Raw genomic sequence first — 25644 nt, 5'->3', positions numbered from 1 at the left:
AGCCCTCTTTCCAAGACTGCGTAGCAATCTCCTATGCATAGCATACTTGCTATCTATTTCGTGGTATGCTGGGGTAACGGCAGAGTCCAAATCCACTAAGATAATGTTGTAGGAGCCCAAATGCCATAGTTTATCCAACCAAAGCTGAAAGTATATTACAAACCAGATTAAAGAATCATGAATCTTACTTGAATTATTATTACGCAGTAACTTATCTGATTAAACAATTGCTGCGTTGTAGATCCTTCAGAGTACTGCGCCCAATGTGTGTAGCCCTCTTTCCAAGACTGCGTAGCAATCTCCTATGCGTAGCATGCTTGCTATCTATTTCGTGGTATGCTGGGGTAACAGCAGAGTCCAAATACACTAAGATAATGTTGTAGGAGCCCAAATGCCATAGTTTATCCAACCAAAGCTGAAAGTATATTACAAAATAGATTAAAGAATCAAGAATCTTTCTTGAATTATTATTACGCAGTAACTTATCTGATTAAACAATTGCTGCGTTGTAGATCCTTCAGAGTACTGCGTCCAATGTGTGTAGCCCTCTTTCCAAGACTGCGTAGCATTCTCCTATGCGTAGCATACTTGTTAACTGTTTCCTGAAATGATGAGAAGTAAAGAGACAGTGTAGCGACTAATAACATTTACCAGCTATCAGCTGAGTCAATTACTCAATTATATCTAACTTAAACTAATAGTATATTAATATTATATTACAAGTGTTACAGTGAGCTAATATTTAATTGAATTTATTTTTGAAGTATATATAAATACCTGGTATTAATATTTTAACTGAGTTTATCTATAAAATTTTATACTACTTATAGCTAGACAAATATGGTTAAAATCATATATGAAAATATCTTACCTTAATATTATTAACGTATTTTATTATACAGTTTTAATAAAACTTAGCCAGTTTATTTATGTACTTTTTTATTTGAAAGTGGAATTACAAACACAATAGTGTCAGCAGTTAGGTATACTTTTAATCACATTGAAAGCAGTATCGATCTGTATTGATTAATTTTTCTGACATAATTGTAGTAAAATGTTAAAAAATAGGATATTATGCTACGCAATATACCAAATTATGCTACGCTATAGGATATTAAGAAATATTTCGGCGTAGCATAACTAGCATAAAAGAAATGAAAAAATTATACTACGCTGTTTACGAAACTATAGAAATTATGCTACAGTTGGCAACGCTACCACACACCAATCAATTTCCCACTGCGCACCGCTTTCTCCATGCTACTACTAATTATTAATTACATTCGAATAAGCAGACTGTTGTTTTAATAATTCTTCAATGTATTAAATCTTGTATATAATTTTATTAATATAAATCTTATGTAGCGCTCAATGGTACAAAACATACATATTATTAAAAGAAAATACATACAAGCGGCAAGTGTAGCTGTTCACTTTGCAATATATTTTTATTAGTAGTCTATAAATATATCTAATTTTAATTACTATTCCGCGTATCATATGTATTTAAAATCAACGGAACAGATATAACTCTCAGCTCTTAACTTATCAACAATTTCATATCTTTGTACACGATGTGATTCATAGTTTGAAAACATAAAAAATATCACTTACAATTGATCACAATATCCCTTTTGAGCGAGATCCAGCAACGCGTCACAAATTCTCGATTGTCATTCAATTACAAACATTTAATAAATAATAGTTAATTCTGATCATAGTATTCTTGTCGCCATTTTTGTGTCGCTTCTCTTCTTGCATCTGGAACAAGCTGCGATCTCATGCCACCTAAAACGTTACTCGTTGCTTCTGTTGCCAGGATAATAGGCTTAACGACAGTCGGTGGTATTTGCCTCAAGACACCTCCAACTGCACCCGACACTCCTTTCTGTTCATGCTCTTCACTCGCTACACGTACAAGCTGATTGGCAGTCTCTCCCAGACCCTGATAAATACCCAAAAATCGAAATATAATAATAAATGTAATTTCCCCATTAAAGACAAAATTATAAAGCAGACTAAAAAGAATATGTACCTCTTTAACAAGTAAGTAAGCATTAGTCATTCCCTCTCGTATATCCAATGGTTGGTTATATCTTTTTCTATGCCCTTTTTGACCTTTATTCTTTCGCTTGACACTGGGACCAGGACTGACCATATCATAGGCTGTTTCAGCGGTACTTTGTATAGCGTGCACCAATCTTGAAGTAAGCTCCAATGCAGCCATCGCAGTGGAAGTGGTAAAACTATTTGCACCTCGTTGTAGCCCACGAACAATTCGGCCATCCTTTTGATATTGTTCAATTGGCAACCAGAATAAATCTCGAATCCCTTGAACTATTAATACTGAATATTGAATAAAATGGACAGATGTAAAAAAAAACACGCTTTATATATAGTAAACACTTACATAATTGAACTAAGGAATACATTGGACCCACGCCACCAAGTAAACCTGGTAGTTGATTTTTTTTAATGTCCTGCAACCATTCTGACAATAAAAATGCCATTAATTTATCAAACCCTAAAAGTCCGTGCCGATATGTCAATCTTTTTAATCTTAATTCAGAGCAGTTCAGCTGCGCCAAACCCATTAATAAGCCGGCTAATGGTCCATGAGTTAGATCCACGCGTTTTCCATGATAGTCTAGTCTGACAAGAACTTCTGGCGCAAATACGACACTCCTACGAAAAATAAAATTATTCGACGTTATTAATGACGCATCTTTTTCTTTATAGTACGAATGCTAAAAATGCATGCGACACTCTCAATGAAGTTACCTAAAGTAGATTGGCTGACCATCGTCAGAAATTTCTTGAACAACTGTCGTTTGCTTTTTGCTTTCTTTTATCATTAACTCATCTTCCAAAAGGATCAAAAGATTTTTATCTATCGTGTTACTTTGCGGCATATCCATTGAATCTTGACCATTGTCGGTCATTCCAGAATCATTTACACTCATAACAGGAGGCTGGTGCGTTGGTGTGCCTTGTTTTGACACGGGCGATGAGTGAGAGCTACCAGCTGATAGTATATCCCCATCCAAGTTCTGTTTTGAGCCTCCACATAATTCGGTAAAAAAGTTTATCAAAAATAAGAGACTGTCCTGATCGATATTCAAACGCAAAGGTAAAACACTCAATTTTAAACAACATTCTTGGGCGGATAATCGTGGGTCTGGTCTAATGTGAACTGCTTTCATTACAAACATATTTGCGTGAGATTGTTTAGGTTTCGATTCACTACTGTATTGATAAAGGAATTTATTGATGTGTGAGGAAGCCAATCTATCCCGGATCTCTATCTCATTAATTAATAGTATTTGCCTAGATGCTTCTGGCGTATCTTCCGGATATATTTCGTGTTGAAAACGAACTTTGTTCAATTGTAATTCCATTAAAACATCGTGTTGTCGTCCAGGACCTCCTAGTACTTGCCAATCAATCAAAGACTCGCTGCCTCTTGCTCGTGGTGAGTTCGGCATACTTCCTAGACGGAACTCCTTCGGATTCCCTTTACTTCGATTTCTAAAAATTTAACGCAACAAAATTTGTCAAAGAAATTTGTTTAAGAAATCCAATAATTAAAAGAGACAATTGATATAATACCTGCATTGTGCATTATTATTTCGCAATCCATTGTCATTTAGCGTAACGTGTTTTTTCGCTGTTGTTTGATGACTTTGAAAATCCTTGCCTCCATAAATATGCCAGATTAGCGTCATTTCACAAAGTGTATATCTTAAAATAGCATTTGGAAAATTTCGAGGTGCCTTAAGTAAATCAGTTTTACCGAGAGGTACAGAAAAGTGATTATCAATAATTTTTAAAGGTTCTTGATAAAGACATCGAATTTCCGGTACTCCATGTCTCGGTAATATTCCTTCTCCAGCTTCTACCCCTAATATACAAAAATCATCATCCGGATCTTCGTAATAGTCTTCATCAGGTACTACGTGAGAACACATTTCATCGCTTCTCTCCGCGCCAGGAAATGTCTGTGATGACGGTACTGACTCGTCGGGAAAGAAGAAAACTTCTACTTGATTTTCTGCCATAGGAGACCTTTTGTTTTTCCCCGTAAGGGAAGCGCCTAAGATTTTTTTTATGAAAAAATTACCATATTTATGTATGCCTAAATGTGAATATTTTAATACAAATAATTACCGTTTACAGTTTCTTGCATAGCCTCTTCCATTAAGCTGTTAACTCTCTCTGCTTGACTTTTACTTAAAGTATTAATACTCTCATCACCTAAAAGAATTTCTTCACCCGCAGAGCTTGGTATTGTGATATTTCTCGTACCATCGATTATTGGTAGTAAGTCTCCGTCATTTGCAAAATAAGTAAGAAGCTGGGTCAATGCAAGTCCAGAATCGGAGCAAGTTCTTAAGTGTAGTATATTATTGCTTGCTCTTAAATCAATTCTCGGAGCACCACCACACATTTTATCGTTCAGTCTTAAAGATAATTCAAATAAACTTAGATCCATCACAGAAACATAATCATGCCGCAAATCAACGCTTTTCCCCAATTTATCGGATATAAATAAAGCTATATCTTCTGCTATAAAACGGAGAGTCGATGTATTTGTTTGCGCAGCTATGTTGCTAGAAATGCTGAAGCTACCAAGAGTAACCATGGATCTTAATGGTAGATGTATAGGCCTTAAAAAATATAATTAGTAAAAATAAAAATTTTAGGTCCAGTTTTCAAAGGAAGCTTGTAGCCAAACCTGTAATCGATTGTACAATCCCACAGATGCAAGTGTAATTCAGTTAAAATACCCGGAGGTATATATCCTGCAACTGGATAGTCAGCAACATCAAGACCATCTGTTAATTCCGCAAACCAAGAGGTACCTGTAGTGCACATCCTGTGCCTCAAGGTTCCATTTCTCAATCCTACTGCTATTCTGAAGGTCTATTAAATATACCGAATCCAGTAAACAGTACATTAATAGAAGATTATTCACGTTATTCAACGGGATATCTAACCTTTATACGTTGAGTTTGATGCGCAGCTTGTATACGAATCGCGATTGATACCATATCCTTATCTATAGAGTTCGTAGTTATATTGGCACCAGGCTCACATTTGTATATTGTCCTTTCACAATGTTTCGGTACAGTGCTAATAGATCTCAAAAGAGGTGTTTGCAAAGGAGTTGTGGCTAAACCACAATGATTAACTGTAATATTTTTAATCATGGCACATATATAGTTTAAATTAGAGTCTCCTTTATATGCAGTAACAGAAAATATCGTTGCTTCTTCTACGTGCAGCATAAATTCTCCATGTTGACCAGGAATCACATTTCGCATACTATCGCGTACGGGCGTGTACATAGTTAGTATCCCTTGATTTATATTGATAGTTACAGAAAGTTTACTTTGTCCATTTTTCGGAAAATTTATTTGGTTTGGCTTATAACTCTTATCAGCAGTAGAATAAAAGATTCCCTCATTATCGGAATCAGAATCGGAATCATAAACCCCACTTTTGCACATGCTGAACCTAAAATTTAAATTTGCGTGTTACATTCTGAAAATAGTTTTTCTTATATTAGGAACCACTTACTTCGGATAACCAGATTCTTGCAACAGTGTTGAAGCTAAATCAAGTCCAATATGATTTTCGGCATGGGCGTTATATTTAGGTCGCGGGGCTGATGGTTCCCACAGAAATAGGTCATTGTTAAATCTGTTATATATTAATTCATACAGATGCTTCGATGGTATTTGAAGAAATACGCATGGCAGACTAATTTCCAATTGCACCCTTGTACCTCGCGTTCCTTCCTCCATAAATTCGTTCATTTCCTGCCTGTTGCCCGGTATAATCAGTTCCTCGCCTTCCCTGATGAAAGTAAAATAATGTAGCAATATGTTAATAATAATTTGCATTATTTGATTGTATTCGTTCCATGCATTCAAACACTAATGTAATAAAGTGAGAGTATGTAATAATACATGTGAATATTACCAGCACTACCTATCGGTAAATTTTGTAATTTTTGGTGGAAATTTTTTGTATACGTATACAGTTACACATTCTCACTTTATTATATTAGTGTTGAATTCACAGAGCAAATAATGGTACTGTATAAAATACTTTATATCCGAATCTTCATTATCGCCTTGGGTCGACGGACTGGAATGAGGCGTATCAGATTCATGTATTACGCGTTTTGAGCTAAAGGGTGAAGGTTGGTGTTTCGGAGCATTATCCATGCTATCGTCCAAGCTTGAATCCAACTCTCCCTCCGAACTATCCTCTAATGGTCCACCTAAATGCGGTGGGTATATCGTAATAACAATTCTAGCACAGCCAAAGCCTTGACTAACGTGTTGATAAGATCCATCGCTTCTCTCTTCCGCGGTCGCTTTACCTATTTCGATAGGTACATCACCTTCGGTTTCCACGTACGAGAGCGCCAAATGCCGAAACTGCATTTCATACCGCGCAGAACAACGAGAACGACTCTCCATGGAGGCATGAATTTGTGCGTCCGTTAATTTCCAAAGCATATAATCTAGTCTTACCGATCGTTTCCACCACGGGGCTCGGCTCATATCATGTAAGGGCCTTAGATCTGGTATTGGAAATCTGAAATAGAAAATTTATACATTATAATTAATAAAGGATAAGTCCGATATTTCATGTACCACCTTAATTTTATTTTAGCATAGGGAGAGGAGACTTTAATATCAACTCTAGAATCTGGCATTATAGGATTTTCCACTGCTTGATAAAATAGTACCTGTTGATTCTGTAAAATAAACATTATAACATTAATGTGATTTGAATAAACAAACTTAGGGTATGTCTGTTACATAAAAACTTACAGTATTTCTCACATTTATCGCAGGGCCAATATTACATATGGGTTGTGGATTGAGAATTGCAGATATTCTATCTATAATAGTAATATCTACTTCACTTCTGCATGGCTCTAGCTGTATACTGAAAAGCAGGATATAATATAATGAGTGTTAATTTCATAAAAAGTTCGTATAGAAATAATTTTATCGACCATACTCTACTTCCGTATGTGGATTAGTAAATTTTGTCAATTGAGCATGACGGACAGCCTTTTTAGTATGCTTGAATTTCATTGTAAAATCACTTTTATTGGATAAATTAGAATTGCACTTATTTCCTTTTGAAAAACCAACTAGTTCAATAAATTCTGAGTTTTCTGAATCAACTAAACATTCAGCAATCTCTAGACTAGCTAAGGATAACGTTCCTGATATTATAGAAGACAGAGTGGTTGTCTTTTCATTTCCTTCAAACATAAAAGGTGCGGCTAATAGTCTGAAAAAGTATTTTAATGAGATATTAACAGAAAAGTTGCAAAGAATATAAATTTGTTGTACCTAATATGATTAAGGGAACAAGCATCCAGCATTAATTTGGACGCTTCTTCTAAATCTTTATTTCCATAACCGTCAGTGGTAAAATCAACTAATCGCTGAAAAAAAGCTTCGGCTGAGCTTATCATCTGCCGTATACTACTATTTGTCAAACCGATCCCTTGAACGCAAGTGGTTAATATATCTTCGTGGAGTAATATTATTGCAATTGAGGAAATTCTAATGGTAAATTGTGAACTTTCTGCCGACGCATCATCTATACTGTGTTTATGCTTATTTTGTTTTGAAAAATTGTTCACAGAACTTTTTGAGCTGATGCTACTATTAGAGATACTTTCTTCCATACTAAAATTATTGCTCGTTACCGAATCACTCATTATAGGGTAACCTGGTAGTCTCATTGGTAAATATTCATCTTCATTATCAGATTCATCGAAGGATGCGGTTGACCAACCTTGTGTAAACCGTAAATCCTATTATATAAGTAAAGTAACATAAATTATTTTAATATTTTACCAAAAGATAATTAAATATAGAACTTTATAACAGTTTAAGTTCATTAAACTTACTGTTGTTCTCAATCCTTGAGTGGGATGTATTTGCTGAATAAGTTCCTTCTCAACTCTGTTAAAATCACTGCTTACCATTGGTTTACTGGTGCATTGCCTTGGCGCAACATTACTCATATCTTCTAAATCGGGAGTAGCCAATCCATGAACCAGCTCCTTTAATACATGCACCTGTCTTGGACTTATGTAGGAAATAAATGATCCTAATGTAACTTCTAGCTCTACCTAAAATAATCAGTTTTCATTAAAAAGCTCTTGCAATAGTGTTATATAATTATTTCTACTTAAATCAGGTGTACCTTTGGTCCAGAAATTCCTTCGCTTTGTTTTACCTTTAACCTGATCTCTTGCCGACCAGTTAATTTTGCAAATATTATAGAATTTGACTCACTTAATGTATTAATTACATTTTTTTCAGGTGGAGTTATTATACAGGAGTTTTGTACAGGGGATATTTGAGCAGATGAAAATTGACCATCCGAGTTCTAGAAATTTAAAACGTGTATACAGAAGCATTAAAACAAATTTATATTTATATTCTTCTCACTTCTTTTGAAACAAAGCTTCACCTTAGAATTAGGTGTCGAGCTTCTACTTGTTGTTATAATACTCCGGGAAAAAGTTCTTGCTCTAGATGGAAATTCATCGGTGTGCAAGCTGACACCTTCTAAATAAAATCTCTTTGTTGAAAATGCAGACACCACATAACTTTTTGCAGATTGATTTGGATCTAAAGATGAATTACAAGGATCAGATCCTGCTTCATCAGAGTACTCTAAATTCTTTATAAGCATTTCAATTGCTACACCAGAAGCAGAATCCAATGGCACATGCTCTATGCGAATTAATGTATTTATAAATCTTATTTTAACTCTTTGAAGAACTGAAAAAAATAAGTCAAATGAGAATAACATTTTGTTTATAAATAACAAATAAACTTACAATGTTTTTACTTACTTGAATCTATTGTCTGTGCGAATATCTCCACTCCTTCTAATGGCTGTACATTACCAAACATATTTGCATCTTGTTTAAAGCATTCCTGTGCTAATTGTATACTAGATGTCATAGAGCTCCACATTGATTCAAACATTGACGTGCTTGATTCTTCTCTTTGCCTTGGCTGTACTGTTAACCTTAAGCTGTTAACTTCTACATAACCAGCCTCGCTAAGTAAAGCTGACCAAGGAATGCTTACAGACATTTCTGCTATGTAACCATCAACAAATTCTAATGGAAGATGATGTTGTTCTCCCATTTCATTAAGGGCCTATTGCAATAAACATATTTAGAAAAAATATTAACTATAAATAACTATAAGAAATAAAATGTTTATGCATACTGCAAGTTATTTTTCATTTACAATTAACGTATAGCTTTGGAGAAATAGATTTGTTGAATAAATCTGGCTTTCATTATTTCAATACTACATGATTAATGTTTATATAATAATTTAAAGAAATATAATGTTTTCCAAGTATACATTATGAATTAAATTTGCAATACATATTGCTATTAGCTAAGACAGAATAAAAAAATTGGTTACCTGAACATCAAGGCTAACATTGGTAACACGTCCTGTACCATTATAAAGATCCACAGAGAGCTGATCTAATGTTAATTTTTCTTCTAAAAATTGCCCGAGATAACGTTGAAGAAGATACCTGCAAGCCCTTTTTTTAATTGAATCCGACCAAGGAAATCCTAGCCAAGCCATTTTATTCGCTATTTAACTTCTAGTCGTTTTAAGGCATCAGAGTTACAAAATTATTTTACTTTCCTTTTAGTTTGAAGCAGATCTATTATTCTGACACAGTATCACACCAACGATTTATTTGGGAAAAACGCATTTCTTTGACACGTGTCTAAATAAATGCCACATTAATCAACATAACATCATCGATTAATGATGTCGATTAAACGATGATCCAGCTTTGCAATGTTTTTCTTTCTTCATTGTGGACGCACTATGAACATGTTTGGAATGACTGGAACGTTGGTCCAAAAGTCCTGAACCCGTCAAACCAAATACACAACACACGACATCGATTGAAATCAGCTGACTTCGAAAACTCACAAATACACCGTACTTTTATCCTAGTTTGCTGACTCCTTGTTGTTCTGTTTGTGTCGTTCTGCTATAATGATGCGACTGTTGTCACTTGCCGTGCTGGCCGTGCTCCAAAATACACTGCCAGTACTACGGACATCTTTATATCTTTGTCAATAATGAAGCATTGAAAGAAAACAGAAGGACATTCACAATACTGATAGTGAATTCTGGAACACGTCCACTGTAGCAACGGTAGCAACGATGTTGCGCATGCAAATGTTATAACAAGTCATGGAGGTACGAAGCAGTGTACGAAGTACTGCGAACAACTGCGAAGTGCGAAGTGCGGATGCGGAATACTACGAACGAAGCAGAACGAACCACTACGAAGTAGTAGTTGTAACTTGTATGTATGTTACATACTTCGGGTGCGTTTACGGAGACGCTATTTAGCGCTATTTGTGTTACTGCGCAGAGAAAATTGCCTATTATATGTGCGCAGTAGCGTTGATAGCGTCTCCGTGAACGCACCCTTCGTATACATATCTCCGTTGGTTACAACTAACAGAATTATGGGGGTGGGTAACCGTCGGTAACAATACGTTCAGTGGGTAGCTTACCATATGACAAAGGGGCATTAATGGGGTGGTAAAGAAGATTACCAAATGGATAAAATGGCCGAGGGATATGGCCCGTGGCCCGTTGTAAAGTGGAAAGCAGCATTCCCAAAAAAAAAAAATAAATCTGAAAAAGGTCAATTTGAGTTGGCAGCTCTGCGAAATAGCTAAACTGTAAGTTGGTAGTGGCAGAGATGAAACGGAAGATTGCTACCGTGTCCCGAAGCAATCCTTGCTGGTAGGCGGCGTTTCGATCCCATCGTTTTGCTTCCTGCAGCTTCCAGATGATTATGCCCTCGCGCCATCTATCGAAACTGATGCGAAACAACACGGCAGAGCTTCGAATAGGGTGGAATAGGGTAAAACAGGTCTACATTAGATAATTTTACAATTTAAGAAAATATTTTTATTTTAGCGTAGAAAGATACACGAAAATAGCATTAATTTGTTAACAAACAAAATTAATAAAAGTATTATACATATAGGTAGTATCCCATATGGCCGAACAGTATTATGGCCGAAAGGTATTATGGCCGAAAAGTATTATGGCCGAAAGGTATTATGGCCGAAAAAATGCTATATTCAGGTCAAGAGAAAACAAGCGAGCAGCATATGCCGGCGGGAGTGAAGCAAGGTGGTGGGGGAAAATGGCTGGCCGCCATCTATGATTGTTGATATATATAGCACATAATAACGTATATATATCATATATATATGTTATATTCAAGATTCCACAATCCCGTGAACCAAACCAAACCATTCCATTGTGGACTCAACAATCCCGTGACCGAAGACAAAACCATTCATTAACGTGCGATATCAGCGACATCGTATTTGTTAAAATATCTTCGAAATAGACAGAACTAAACCGCGGGAGAAAAACGGAACGATGAAACAATTTAAACTTCCAAACCTTTTTCCTACTTTGATTCCGGTGTATGTGCATCCCAGTTGCCGCCAATTGTTAATTATTTATAATTATTTCATTTTCTGATCTGCAATTTGAAACATTCAAATGTAACAATGTACAGTATTTCATATTTAATCTTTAAAAATAAAAATGGAAAAATATACTTCACTTACTTTTACCTGCTGGCTCAACCATATTTCTTTAAAATTGTAGGATTTAGCAGTTTGAGAGTAACAAAGTAATAAAGCACGTAATGAACAATGGATTACCAGAAACATACCGGACCATGAACCACAAAGTTCCGTGATATTAATTTTGTCTTCAGTCACGGGATTGTGGAGTCCAAAATATAACATATATATATGTTATTATGTGCTATATTTATCAACAATCATAGATGGCGGCCAGCCATTTTACTCCCATCCCTCGGCTTCACATTTATAGAACGAAACAAGCCACATGCTCCCTCCAGGTACTTCGTACCTCCATGAGAGAAAAGTATACACATGATACTGGGTGTTCAAAAAGTGTGTATACTCTTTAGTTAAGGGCCGTTATAATATGGAAAGTAGGATTCCCAACAAAGCAACAGAAAACCTGAAAATGATCAATTTGAGTTGGCAGTCTTGCGAAGTAGCAGTTACACTTCGGCCCAATAATCTGGCACCAGGCGAGGGGAAGTAGAAATAAGAGTGGTGAAAGGATATCTAAGGGGTCTGTCCGTAGCTGTTAAATGGCTCAGTTAACCTTCCTTTTATATAGTAAACAAAATTACTAATTTCGAAAAAGGAATTACGGAAAAGAAGGAAAGGATTACATAAATAACAAAGAAGAAAAATATATCAGATGAGTATTAACTAATAACAAAACGTGAAAGTTATTATATATTTTTAGGGAAATATACTTTGTGGTTATTTTATATTTGTTACAGGTTAAATCCAGTTTCGATGAGTTTCAATACAGGAAAGAAATCCTTATAGACCAATGAATGAAACAGCATTAATTTAAGAAGCATATTTATGTGGCCTAGACATTTCAATAATTGTTACGTAATGTTATAATAGTAAATGTGTAAGCGATTGCTGTATAACAAAGTTATTTCTTTATAAAATAATAATGATGCATGATAGTATTTTGATTCCTATTATTATAAATTAAAGTTAGTTTAATTAAAAACAGGTTATATACGCAGCTCCAGCAGGAGGGCATCTTAGTGGTCCTTCAATTTATCCAGCCTGTCTCGCACCATATATTGTGGTCACTGCCTGTAGCATACAGCATGATTCGTTTCTGGAATTGATACAAAAGGAAAGCTAAACTATGAATGGTGTAAATGGGGATTGATAGGAAAAGATCAGGAATCAACTGTCGATATTGCTCGTATGAAATATTTATATTTTTATTTAATTGTCAAATAAAATAAACAATATTAAAGCTTACAATAACAGCCTTTAGATCAACCGTTGAACATCAGTGATGCATATAGTGGAAGAATAGCGTGTGCTTATAATTATGGAAAATTGTTTACGTGTCATAGGAAAAATGATCCAGACTCTCACTATGGTAACCTTTGTGTGGCTATATATGAGTACAAAAGTAAGGCTGTTAGTGAATGGATATTGGAAGATAAGATACATTATAAGAACTTTCATTTACCTAGAATAGAAGTTGACCAGCACTTGGATTTGAGGTATTTATACGATAGGAGATTTTTAAAAAAAGAAACAAGGACATACCCAAGTTTTACAGACCCTTAGTCTCCAGGAAGTTAGGTCACCAAGGAATGGAGAAAATGAAGATGGTACAAGGTCGAATGTCAGTAAGCGAATGAGATGATTCATGTTCCTTCAAATGTTTATATTCATTGAAGAATACTTTCCAAATTACAACGGCCCTTTTACCTTGAAAAATAATATTTGAAGAGGATAGTTGCAAAATGTATAAAGTGCATCAGATAGCGTCATTATTCTATAACCATGATCAAATATTTAAATTTAAATCTGCATATCGGTGTGGATTTGGGTAAAATTATGTGTGCGCTACCCTCACATACATTCGCCCACGCTTATTCTATCATCTATCGCTCTAATTTCGAAAATAATGAACTCGGGAACGCCTGATTAAATGGTATATTTTCAAGCATTTTTGGAAATATCTTTAGATAATCTAAAGTAGTATGTACTGACAAATATAGACTCCCTTTTAAAATAAATATTTAAGTGACCTTCGTATGCTTGGCACTACGACTCCCAAAGTCAAAACATTATATGCTATTCAACTAATGTTTACAACTACTATAAGCACATGTATTGTTTATTATTTCCTGAAATACTTAGTTTTCCTAATAAGCAAAGCTACCTGCACTTTAAATTTGTCTTTAGACTCGTAAAGAAGAAGAAAAATAAACAATATTTAAGGATAAATGAAGTGTTTCATATATTACGTCCTATGATTCAGAAAGCAAAATGTAACTTCAAAGAATTTACCGTCTAATAATGAAGCTGCGAAATCCTTTAATAATTTCATTCTTTATTTGTGTTCTAATAAATTCTCAGGGTCATGGTAAAAGCTAGGCGTATGCTATAAGTAAATGAAATAAGACACTCGCAAAATAATAATTACGCTATAATAAATAATTAATTACATTTAATGTTATAAAGTTTTATTGAATGTAAAAATAAATAAAATATATGAAAAATGTAACAATGCAAAACTTTATATTTTATAAATCCTCCTCGCAACTATCAAAATCTACGGTTTGAGGTAGCTCTTGCTCAAGCATGTAATTATTTACGTCATTTTCTTCGTGTATGCTTTCATTATACTCATTACCTAAACATAAAGATATTTTTTTACAGTTATACAGGGTGTCCAGTAATAGGGTGCCAAGCCGGATACCCCAGTTAGAGCGGCCGATTCTGAGGAGAAAACTCTTATGAAATTTTTTCGCGAAACCCTTAATTTAGAAGTTATTAAGGGTAGAAATTATTAATATTTTATTCGTCGAGCAGGAGGAGCGAAAAATCCGGGAATCGGATTGGCAGACAATTGACGCACCAATACACTTTAATTAGTATATCATATTACCATATGATCCAATTGAAGATCTGGCAGTAAGACATAGAGTTTGTGGGGAAGGGGGGAGGGAGGTTGTGAGACTGAGCGTGGAAAAACAATTGAACCGAAGCGCTCAGTTTCGAGTGTCGGCCAACAATAGGCTTGAAAAAACCGAAATATGAATTACGTTTAATTGATCAAAGAATATTAAAACTCTTACAACTTCAATTAAACGTAATCAAAAGGTTGATTAGTGAATAGAAAAAATTGTGGTGATGACAACGAGCCTAAACATGACGTAGATACGACAGCTTTTGATTAAGTTAACTCGTAGTTACCTATAATTATTAAAACTAATAAATGTCGCATTTACACTGCGATTAGACTCAATTTCATCGTAAAAAATGCATCGATTTTTTGAAAATTATCTTTATTACAGTTGTATTTGGGCTATCTTTTCCCCACCACCTTGCGGTAAATAGCTTGGCGCGTTTTTTTTATAGTGGTTTCCCCAGGAGGCCTAATCCACTTTCCTAATTTAATGTAGGAGCTGCTCAAAGTGGCGACCGTTTTGCTCCGAGCATAGTTCGCTCCTTCGAACTATGTTCCGCGTTGCACGGTGCACCATATCTGGCGTAATAGAACGGAAGGCCGCAACAATAGCATCGCGGACTTGCTCTTCCGTCCCATTACGCCTGTCCTCTACCAAGGCCTTGACGTGGCCCCATAAAAAAAAATCCAGTGGATTTAGGTCCGGGGATCTCGCAGGCCATGTAATAGGGCCACCACGGCCCATCCACCTCTCCGGGAACATGTCGTTCAGGGTGCTTCGCACGTTCAATCGGTAGTGCGGAGGCGCACCGTCGTGCTGGAAGATGAGATTATTCCGCACGTGGAGCGGCACATCTTCCAGCAGGACACCGAGTTGTTCCCTCAGAAAATCGGCGTACACTTCCCCGTTAAGCCTCGGTGGTAGAAAATACGGACCGATCTGTAAATTTAGAAAGAAAAAAAAAACGATTAGTATAATCAGCCGAATGAAAAGGATCTTTTAATTACTTACGATATTATTTCCAATGAGGCCTGCCCAGACGTTGACCGTGTACCGATACTGGAACGCACATTCACGAGCGGCATGGGGATTTTCCTCTCTCCAAACTATGTAGTTTCGAGAGTTGAAAATCCCATTCGGCGTGAATGTGGATTCGTCAGTCCACAGTATCCTGTCGGGGAAATCTGGATCGCTTCGGCATTGCGCAAGAAATCCTAATTAGAAAACATTTTTATTAATTAGCTATCTATATTAAATCGTATTTAATTGAAACCGAAAATAATAGTCGAAGTTACCTTGGCAGAAGTGCACCCGACTTTCAAAATCGCGCGGCAGTAGCTGCTGGACGCGGTAAAAATGGTACGGCCGCAAGCCGTTCCTATGCAGGATTTCTCCAACTGCAAATTTGGATAAACCAAATTTGCGTGCGGCACCACGCAAGCTGTCTTGCTCACTTAAAAAGTGTTGGATGATTTCATCCTCCAATTGTACACTGATATTACGCGATCTGGCATGATCACGGTTAACCCGTAGGCTCAGTCTTTCGCGCGAACATCGCACAATATTTAAAATCGCGCGTCGTTTCGGGTGGTATTGGCGATTAGGAAAGCGGCTCGCATACAAACGCTCCGCGGCACTTGCGTTTTCATTCGCCATACCATACGTTATCAGTATGTCCGTCAATTCTACACTGGTTAAATTTTCCATGACTATTTCAAAAAATAAAAAATGCAGGAGGTCTCTACAATTCGGAGGACTCGCTACGAATGCTGCGTTGATTTGAAAACATTCAAAATGTAAACAAATGTTGCGCTTGACGATTACAACAGTTGAACGTTTAAAATACTTATTTTTTGCATTTTGTTTTTAGCAAAAAAGGAAATAGTTGTTTACATTTTGAATGTTTTCAAATCAACGCAGCATTCGTAGCGACTCCTCCGAATTGTAGAGACCTCCTGCATTTTTTATTTTTTGAAATAGTCATGGAAAATTTAACCAGTGTAGAATTGACGGACATACTGATAACGTATGGTATGGCGAATGAAAACGCAAGTGCCGCGGAGCGTTTGTATGCGAGCCGCTTTCCTAATCGCCAATACCACCCGAAACGACGCGCGATTTTAAATATTGTGCGATGTTCGCGCGAAAGACTGAGCCTACGGGTTAACCGTGATCATGCCAGATCGCGTAATATCAGTGTACAATTGGAGGATGAAATCATCCAACACTTTTTAAGTGAGCAAGACAGCTTGCGTGGTGCCGCACGCAAATTTGGTTTATCCAAATTTGCAGTTGGAGAAATCCTGCATAGGAACGGCTTGCGGCCGTACCATTTTTACCGCGTCCAGCAGCTACTGCCGCGCGATTTTGAAAGTCGGGTGCACTTCTGCCAAGGTAACTTCGACTATTATTTTCGGTTTCAATTAAATACGATTTAATATAGATAGCTAATTAATAAAAATGTTTTCTAATTAGGATTTCTTGCGCAATGCCGAAGGGATCCAGATTTCCCCGACAGGATACTGTGGACTGACGAATCCACATTCACGCCGAATGGGATTTTCAACTCTCGAAACTACATAGTTTGGAGAGAGGAAAATCCCCATGCCGCTCGTGAATGTGCGTTCCAGTATCGGTACACGGTCAACGTCTGGGCAGGCCTCATTGGAAATAATATCGTAAGTAATTAAAAGATCCTTTTCATTCGGCTGATTATACTAATCGTTTTTTTTTCTTTCTAAATTTACAGATCGGTCCGTATTTTCTACCACCGAGGCTTAACGGGGAAGTGTACGCCGATTTTCTGAGGGAACAACTCGGTGTCCTGCTGGAAGATGTGCCGCTCCACGTGCGGAATAATCTCATCTTCCAGCACGACGGTGCGCCTCCGCACTACCGATTGAACGTGCGAAGCACCCTGAACGACATGTTCCCGGAGAGGTGGATGGGCCGTGGTGGCCCTATTACATGGCCTGCGAGATCCCCGGACCTAAATCCACTGGATTTTTTTTTATGGGGCCACGTCAAGGCCTTGGTAGAGGACTGGCGTAATGGGACGGAAGAGCAAGTCCGCGATGCTATTGTTGCGGCCTTCCGTTCTATTACGCCAGATATGGTGCACCGTGCAACGCGGAACATAGTTCGAAGGAGCGAACTATGCTCGGAGCAAAACGGTCGCCACTTTGAGCAGCTCCTACATTAAATTAGGAAAGTGGATTAGGCCTCCTGGGGAAACCACTATAAAAAAAACGCGCCAAGCTATTTACCGCAAGGTGGTGGGGAAAAGATAGCCCAAATACAACTGTAATAAAGATAATTTTCAAAAAATCGATGCATTTTTTACGATGAAATTGAGTCTAATCGCAGTGTAAATGCGACATTTATTAGTTTTAATAATTATAGGTAACTACGAGTTAACTTAATCAAAAGCTGTCGTATCTACGTCATGTTTAGGCTCGTTGTCATCACCACAATTTTTTCTATTCACTAATCAACCTTTTGATTACGTTTAATTGAAGTTGTAAGAGTTTTAATATTCTTTGATTGATGAGGAGTTCTTCCTCGAGTAGCGACCGGGATAGAGTTTAATACAAAGTATAGGCGCGAGAGGCGTGGTAGTCTAGCGGTGAGAGGAATCGGCGGCAAGAGCAGAAGAGGAGGGGAGAAAACGATCGAGACTACTGTCTAGAGAGCGCTCGGCGAGATCAGATCAAAACTGAGAGGAGTTGGTGATATAATTGAGCATAGTTGGGTTATAACATACCAGAACGGTAAAACAAACAGAGAGAACACTCTCACCATTGCGGTAGTGCAACCAATGCACATAGTTAACATTAGGCCGAGAAAAAAGAAGTCACAGAGCTTCCTGAAGTGTGGGACACCAAGTCCTAGGTATGGTGGTATTGCTTTCATTGCATATCAAGGTATTTGTAATCATTAATTACACCTATTGTATTCAGTTACATTGTTCAATACGGATTTTGCAAAGCCTTTTTCCCTAATGACAGGGTTTTTTCTGGCTGTACATACCGACTAATAAAAATGTTATTTGGTTAAGTCGGAAAAGAACGAGTCAATTTATTATTTACCTCTTCTCTTTAACCAGAATTATCTATCCGGATTAATTAAGCAAACATTGGTCCTTCGAGCCGGATTCTGGTTGATTTGAGGAGAGTCAGTAAATAGGTTAGAATAAGATTTATATGTGTGCTTATATTTACTGTATACTTATCAATGTGTGTAATACTTATAGTGTATAAGACTTGCGTGCGTGTTTAGACCTGTTCAAGCAGCAACACATCTAGTCCTTTGTCGCGAACGACTCTAACGTGTTGTGTATATTTACGTTCGAGACTAGCGGTCGATTCTTTGAGTTAATATTTTTATTTTTTTTTGAAGTATTCATTCGATATTTCTATAATTCAGTTTATTAAGTATATGTAAAGGGTCATAATGGCACCGACTGTTAAGAGATTAATCAGTTCACAGAAAATACGTGAAACGGAAGTAAGGAATATGCTTGTTAGCATTCAAGGGAAAGATCGTTCAACTCTTACACGAAATATGATACAAAATAGAATTAATTCGGTAAAAGATCTTTGGTCTGAAATAAGACAGACTCACATAGAAATTTCAAGTAGAGATGACGCTGAGGTAAGAGAATATATGAACGAAAACATATTTGGACAAATGCAAAAGATTGTCGAAGATGCACAAGACGAACTTGTTAATTTGAGGGACAGTTTACATGATCCATCAGGTTCAAGGTCATCGTCGTTATGTGCTGGTACACAGAGTGACATTGTTCTTCAGAATAATCCAAGCGTCGCCAAATTGCCTAAGCTAGATTTACCATCATTTTCTGGGAAATATCATGATTGGGATAACTTTTACGATTTATTTTCTTCACTGGTTCATAACCGCCCAAATTTATCAGATGTAGCTAAGCTACAATATTTAAAATCGTGTCTCGTTGATTCTGCTGCGGAATTTGTACAAGGAGTAACAGTCACTGAGGCCAATTATATATCAACATGGAAGGCTCTTAAATTACGGTATTGCAACCCGCGTCTTACTGTGCGGACGTACCTGACTGAGTTAATGCAAACCACACAGTTAAAGAAAGAATCGTCCGACGGAATTCGTGCCTTGATTGATCGTCTACAACGGATCCTCCGTTCCTTATCCAACTTAGGCCTACCGATTGATCAGTGGAGTATTTGGATCATACATATTATTACGAATAGTTTAGACCCTGAATCGCAAAAATTATGGGAAGCGGAAATTAGCATAAAGGATCAGAGAGTAGTTGCTAGAGCTAGGGAGACGAATGAGGAACCGGCAATCCTAGATAGATTTCCGACTTTAAAGGAATTCAATGACTTTTTAGAACGACGTGCATTGTCTTTAAACATGATTGCAACCAATACAGCAACAAATAAATCGAGTTATAGTTCGGAGGGTACCAGTTCCAATGTGGGGTCAAAGACCTTAGGCCGAACTCACAAGAAAGCTTTCGCGGCAACCACAACGCCAACTACCAAGGCAGCACGCAATAAATGTGCACTGTGTAAAGGCGCTCATGGAATATTTAATTGCCAACAGTTTCTTAAAAAGGATCCGTATGAGCGACGTGTAGAGATACGACGTTTACGTCTTTGTTATAATTGTCTTAACCCTCATACTTGTGCTACTTGTACGTCAACGAAAACTTGTTCCATTTGTAATGGAAAGCATAATACACTTTTACATTTCAATAAAAAACAACCGAGTAATTTAAAATCTATAGAGATTGTTCAGGATAAAGATACGAAAAATAACTTAGAGGATTCGGGAATTACTACAGTAAATACTTTGACGGCGAGTATAGCAAATTCGTGTCGAGTGGTGTATTTAGCCACGGCTGAGATTATATTATATGGACCACGGGGGGATAGTTGTCGAGTAAGGGCTTTGATTGATCAAGGTTCGGAAGCGTCGTTTATATCTGAATCGATAGTCCAATTGTTAAAATTGCCTAGAGACAAAGTCGAGGTTTCGTTATCTGGGTTGGGGTCAAACCCTACGGGAGTATCTAAATCCAAGGTCAAGGTGACTTTAAGTTCCATATATTCCTTAAATCATTATGTTAATTTAGAAGCTTTAGTTATACCTCGCATTACGACAAAATTACCGTCAAATAGGTCCGCTAGAGTGGATCTTAAATTATTCACTGGTCTTCAGCTGGCGGATCCCCATTTTACTACACCAGCCTCAGCTGATCTACTCATTGGGGTGGAGGTTTTTAGCCAGTTTCTATTGGAAGGTGTAAAACACTTTCCCTTCGGTAATATGATCGCTCAAAATTCCAAATTAGGCTGGATAGTATCGGGATCCATTGAAGGAACCATCTCAGGGTGGGCGGCCAGGAAGGAGACTAAAGGTCCTTGCGTTTTGACAACGCAGTGTACCCAAATTGATGAGTTACGTGCATCAATTGAAAAATTTTGGGGAGTAGAAGAGATTGTTGCGCCTTCATCACGAGAATCCCCTGATAATCAATATTGCGAAAAACTATTTCGCGATAGTCATAAACGCGACGAAGAGGGTCGATATGAAGTTAGATTACCCTTAAAGGAAGGCATTCCAAGTGTAGGACTGGAAAGTCGTCATCTCGCATTGCAATCCTTAAGAAACATCCACAAACGTCTCAATCGGGATTCTAGACTAGCGGAAGCTTACAAGGACTTTATGAAAATGTATTTAGAATTAGGACACATGGAGCGCATTCCTTCCTCGGACATACCTAATCCAACTTCGTGGTACTTACCGCATCATCCTGTCGTTCAGTTTTCAAATGAACATTGTAAAATACGCGTTGTATTTGATGCTTCCAGACGAGTCTGCAATGAGCACTCTTTGAATCAGTATTTATATCAGGGTCCTTCATTACAGAGCGAATTACCCTTAATACTTTTACAATGGCGGGAATATCGTTTTGTATTCACTGCAGACATTATAAAGATGTTTCGTCAGATTAGAGTACACAAATTAGATCAGGATTACCAAAGGATAGTTTGGGCAGATTCATCAGAGGAAGAACCAGTAGATTATCGATTAACGACCGTGACATATGGTACCGCGTGCGCTCCGTATTTGGCTATACGTACATTGCAACAGTTAGCAATAAGCGAAAGACAAGCATTTCCCTTCGGTTCTAACTGTTTATTTAACAATTGCTATGTTGATGACATTTTTGCAGGTGCCTATAGATTAGAAGACGCAATTAAAATTCGAAAGGAGTTATGCGCTTTATTAAAGTTAGCTGGGATTGATTTAGATAAATGGGCTTCAAATCATTTGGATTTAATACCGCCCTCTTACAAGCAAAACCACGTTAATAAGCTAATTTCAAATGATGATGCAATCAAGACATTAGGTATTTTATGGTCTCAGCAACTAGATAGCTTTTCCTTCAATGTGAGTCATAATGCAAATGAAAATAACGTCATCACCATGAGAACCATTATGTCAGGAATTGCAAGGCTTTTTGATCCATTGGGCTGGCTCGCTCCAGTCACTGTATTATCAAAAATTTTATTGCAAGATTTATGGATCTTAAAGTGTCCATTAGATGACCCGCTGCCTCATGACATGAGGAATCGATGGATAAAGTATTGTTCATCATTAGGGGCTCTAACTGATCTCAAAATAGGGCGTTGGTTAGGGATAACGCCATCAGCACAATTGGAATTACACGGATTTTGTGATGCGTCGCAACGAGCTTATGGGGCTGCTGTGTATTTAAGAGTCAATGATAATAACCATATTAAAGTACATTTGCTAATCGCAAAAACCAAGGTTAGCCCTATAAAGACCGTAAGCATTCCGAATCTAGAACTGAATGGGGCAGTGTTATTGGTTCGATTGATTAATTATATAAAGCAATTGAAAATATTCAATAATGCATCAATCACTGCATGGTGTGATAGTCAAGTAGTATTAGCATGGTTACGCAAGCACCCATGTACTTGGAAGGTTTATGTAGCAAATCGGGTTTCTTTCGTCCAAACAGAGCTCCCTTCTGCAGAATGGAGACATGTAGGTTCAAAAAGTAATCCAGCTGACTTGGCATCTCGCGGAGTATCACCTCCGGATTTAATGGGTTCCAAGTTATGGTGGAATGGACCCGAATGGTTGTTAACGCATAGGTCACAATGGCCATATCAACCTTTGCAAGTTCATTCAGTAGCTATAGTTCATAAGACTAAAGAGAATGAATTTTTAACACGTTTTTCGACTCTAACACGGTTGATAAGAGTTTTAGCGTATTGCTTAAGACCTTTCCGCAATCGGCGTTTGAAGAAGAATCAATTAGCGCCCAATATGTCCTTTCTGACAGCCTCTGAGTTGTTAGAAGCTAGATATTGTGCTATTCGCATGGCCCAATCGGCTGCCTTTTCTAAGGAAATGCATATCTTGACAAAATCTCCAGATTCCCACAGTACCTTACAAAATAAAGCATTGTCACGTTTGTATCCATTTGTTAGCCAATCGGATGGCTTATTACGCGTCGGTGGCAGATTAGCTTATTCTAATTTAATGAAGGATGCCAAACACCCACCGATTTTACCGAAGGATTCATCTCTTAGTAAACTATATGTAAAACATGCTCATCATTCCACTTTACATGGAGGGATCGTTTTGACAAGGGCTAGATTGTTGCAAGATGTTTGGATATTAGGCTGCAATTTGTTAGTAAGACGCGAAGTGCGCTTATGTATTAAATGTCAACGCATTAGACCTAAGTTAGCGTATCAATTAATGGGTAATTTGCCGGAGGATCGAGTGACTCGTAGTTGTCGACCGTTTGAAATTGCCGGAGTGGACTATGCCGGCCCCATTCAACTAAGGATCGCAAAAGGAAGAGGAACGAAAAGCTACAAGGGATATATAGCATTGTTTGTTTGTTTTTTTACACGTGCTATACATTTAGAAGTTGTCAGCGACCTCACCACTGAAGCATTTCTCGCTGCCTATCGTCGATTTACAGGAAGAAGAGGAATTTGTCGCAAAATGTTCAGTGACAATGGGACGACGTTCCAAGGAGCAGCTCGAGAGCTTAAAGAAATGTTCTCCAGATCATCGACATTTTATAAGGAAGTGGCTGAGCTCTTGGCTAACGACCATACGGAATGGCTTTTTATTCCACCTCATGCACCACATTGTGGAGGGATCTGGGAGGCCGGAATTAAATCAGTCAAATATCACCTTCACAGAGTTATTGGCGAACACAAGTTAACTTATGAGGAACTGTCTACTGTCCTCATTGACATTGAAGCCTGTTTGAACACCCGACCTTTGTGTGCCCTTACCCACTCTATCGACGATTTGGAAGTCCTGACACCTGCGCACTTTTTAATAGGAGGTCCATTGGGGAACGTACCAGAAGGAAGCTTATCCAACATACCCGAAAATCGTTTAAGCCGATTTCAATTACTCCAACGGATGAAAGAACAATTTTGGTCCAGATGGTCAACCGAGTACTTACACACTCTACAAGAAAGATTTAAATGGAAGGACTCTACCAAGAATCTGACTAAGGGACAATTAGTGTTGTTAAGAGATGATCGGTATCCACCGTCGAAGTGGCCGCTTGCGCGCGTTATAGAATTACACCCTGGATATGACAATTTTGTAAGGGTAGTCACAGTAAAGACTGCGACCTCTCAGTTTCGCCGTCATGTGAATAATCTATGTCCGTTGAACTTACCGACAGCAGACAATCAATCTATACCATGTAAATCATTAAAATAAGTAAGTTTATTTATTTTCTCGCTTTTCGTCATTCAGACGAAAATAGTGGGCGGGATGATGAGGAGTTCTTCCTCGAGTAGCGATCGGGATAGAGTTTAATACAAAGTATAGGCGCGAGAGGCGTGGTAGTCTAGCGGTGAGAGGAATCGGCGGCAAGAGCAGAAGAGGAGGGGAGAAAACGATCGAGACTACTGTCTAGAGAGCGCTCGGCGAGATCAGATCAAAACTGAGAGGAGTTGGTGATATAATTGAGCATAGTTGGGTTATAACATACCAGAACGGTAAAACAAACAGAGAGAACACTCTCACCATTGCGGTAGTGCAACCAATGCACATAGTTAACATTAGGCCGAGAAAAAAGAAGTCACAGAGCTTCCTGAAGTGTGGGACACCAAGTCCTAGGTATGGTGGTATTGCTTTCATTGCATATCAAGGTATTTGTAATCATTAATTACACCTATTGTATTCAGTTACATTGTTCAATACGGATTTTGCAAAGCCTTTTTCCCTAATGACAGGGTTTTTTCTGGCTGTACATACCGACTAATAAAATTGTTATTTGGTTAAGTCGGAAAAGAACGAGTCAATTTATTATTTACCTCTTCTCTTTAACCAGAATTATCTATCCGGATTAATTAAGCAAACATTGATCAATTAAACGTAATTCATATTTCGGTTTTTTCAAGCCTATTGTTGGCCGACACTCGAAACTGAGCGCTTCGGTTCAATTGTTTTTCCACGCTCAGTCTCACAACCTCCCTCCCCCCTTCCCCACACACTCTATGTCTTACTGCCAGATCTTCAATTGGATCATATGGTAATATGATATACTAATTAAAGTGTATTGGTGCGTCAATTGTCTGCCAATCCGATTCCCGGATTTTTCGCTCCTCCTGCTCGACGAATAAAATATTAATAATTTCTACCCTTAATAACTTCTAAATTAAGGGTTTCGCGAAAAAATTTCATAAGAGTTTTCTCCTCAGAATCGGCCGCTCTAATTGGGGTATCCGGCTTGGCACCCTATTACCGGACACCCTGTATATAATCTTTGTACAATGACCGACATATATGGTGCACTTGATACATGTAGGAACCGCCTTTTGGGGCCCCTCATTATCATTAACCCTAGACAGAGAAGTGCGAGTAAGCACACATTTTGGATTAAACATTTTTAATTTTATTATTCAAATTGGTTTTAATCTCAAATGT

At 37.6% G+C, this 25644-nt stretch overlaps 2 protein-coding genes across 3 annotated transcripts; one reads left to right on the top strand and one right to left on the bottom strand.

Annotated features, from left to right (window-relative positions):
- Window positions 1-1325: 1325 nt before the first annotated feature.
- Window positions 1326-10373, bottom strand: Atg2 (Autophagy-related 2). 2 transcript variants are annotated; one of them, XM_066734636.1, is made up of 19 exons: window positions 9495-10373; window positions 8906-9218; window positions 8518-8831; window positions 8248-8433; window positions 7949-8173; window positions 7383-7852; window positions 7042-7320; window positions 6849-6966; window positions 6672-6772; window positions 6115-6609; window positions 5581-5859; window positions 4998-5517; window positions 4736-4923; window positions 4168-4667; window positions 3610-4093; window positions 2782-3528; window positions 2411-2685; window positions 2036-2346; window positions 1326-1945 (listed from the first exon to the last, which is right to left on the bottom strand). In XM_066734636.1, the coding sequence occupies exons 1-19, from the start codon at window positions 9663-9665 to the stop codon at window positions 1706-1708; spliced, it is 6216 nt and encodes a 2071-aa protein (XP_066590733.1). In that variant the 5' UTR covers window positions 9666-10373; the 3' UTR covers window positions 1326-1705. The 2 variants fall into 2 exon arrangements, with proteins under 2 accessions (XP_066590733.1, XP_066590734.1); XM_066734637.1 differs by having other exon boundaries at window positions 2036-2337; window positions 9495-10372.
- Window positions 10374-19089: 8716 nt separating this feature from the next.
- Window positions 19090-24432, top strand: LOC136778144 (uncharacterized). Its single transcript, XM_066734755.1, has one exon. It carries the CDS (start codon window positions 19090-19092, stop codon window positions 24430-24432), a length of 5343 nt encoding a protein of 1780 aa, XP_066590852.1.
- Window positions 24433-25644: the final 1212 nt, after the last annotated feature.

This window comes from Prorops nasuta, unplaced genomic scaffold (genome assembly GCF_024137725.1).
Source record: "Prorops nasuta isolate Cenicafe-Biocafe unplaced genomic scaffold, Cenicafe_Pnas_1.2 PNAS00013, whole genome shotgun sequence".
Taxonomy (NCBI): domain Eukaryota; kingdom Metazoa; phylum Arthropoda; class Insecta; order Hymenoptera; family Bethylidae; genus Prorops; species Prorops nasuta.
Note: the sequence above shows the minus strand (reverse complement) of the source record. Positions and strands in the feature narration are given on the sequence as shown.

Bases quoted from the DNA above. Each gene is read 5' to 3' on its own strand.
- Atg2 (XM_066734636.1), bottom strand. From the start codon at position 9,665: ATGGCTTGGCTAGGATTTCCTTGGTCGGATTCAATTAAAAAAAGGGCT. The intron at 9,219-9,494 runs GTAACCAATTTT...TTATTGCAATAG, and splicing joins ATGTTAGCCTTGATGTTCAG to GCCCTTAATGAAATGGGAGA. The intron at 5,518-5,580 runs GTAAGTGGTTCC...TTTAAATTTTAG, and splicing joins CAAGAATCTGGTTATCCGAA to GTTCAGCATGTGCAAAAGTG.
- LOC136778144 (XM_066734755.1), top strand. From the start codon at position 19,090: ATGGCACCGACTGTTAAGAGATTAATCAGTTCACAGAAAATACGTGAA.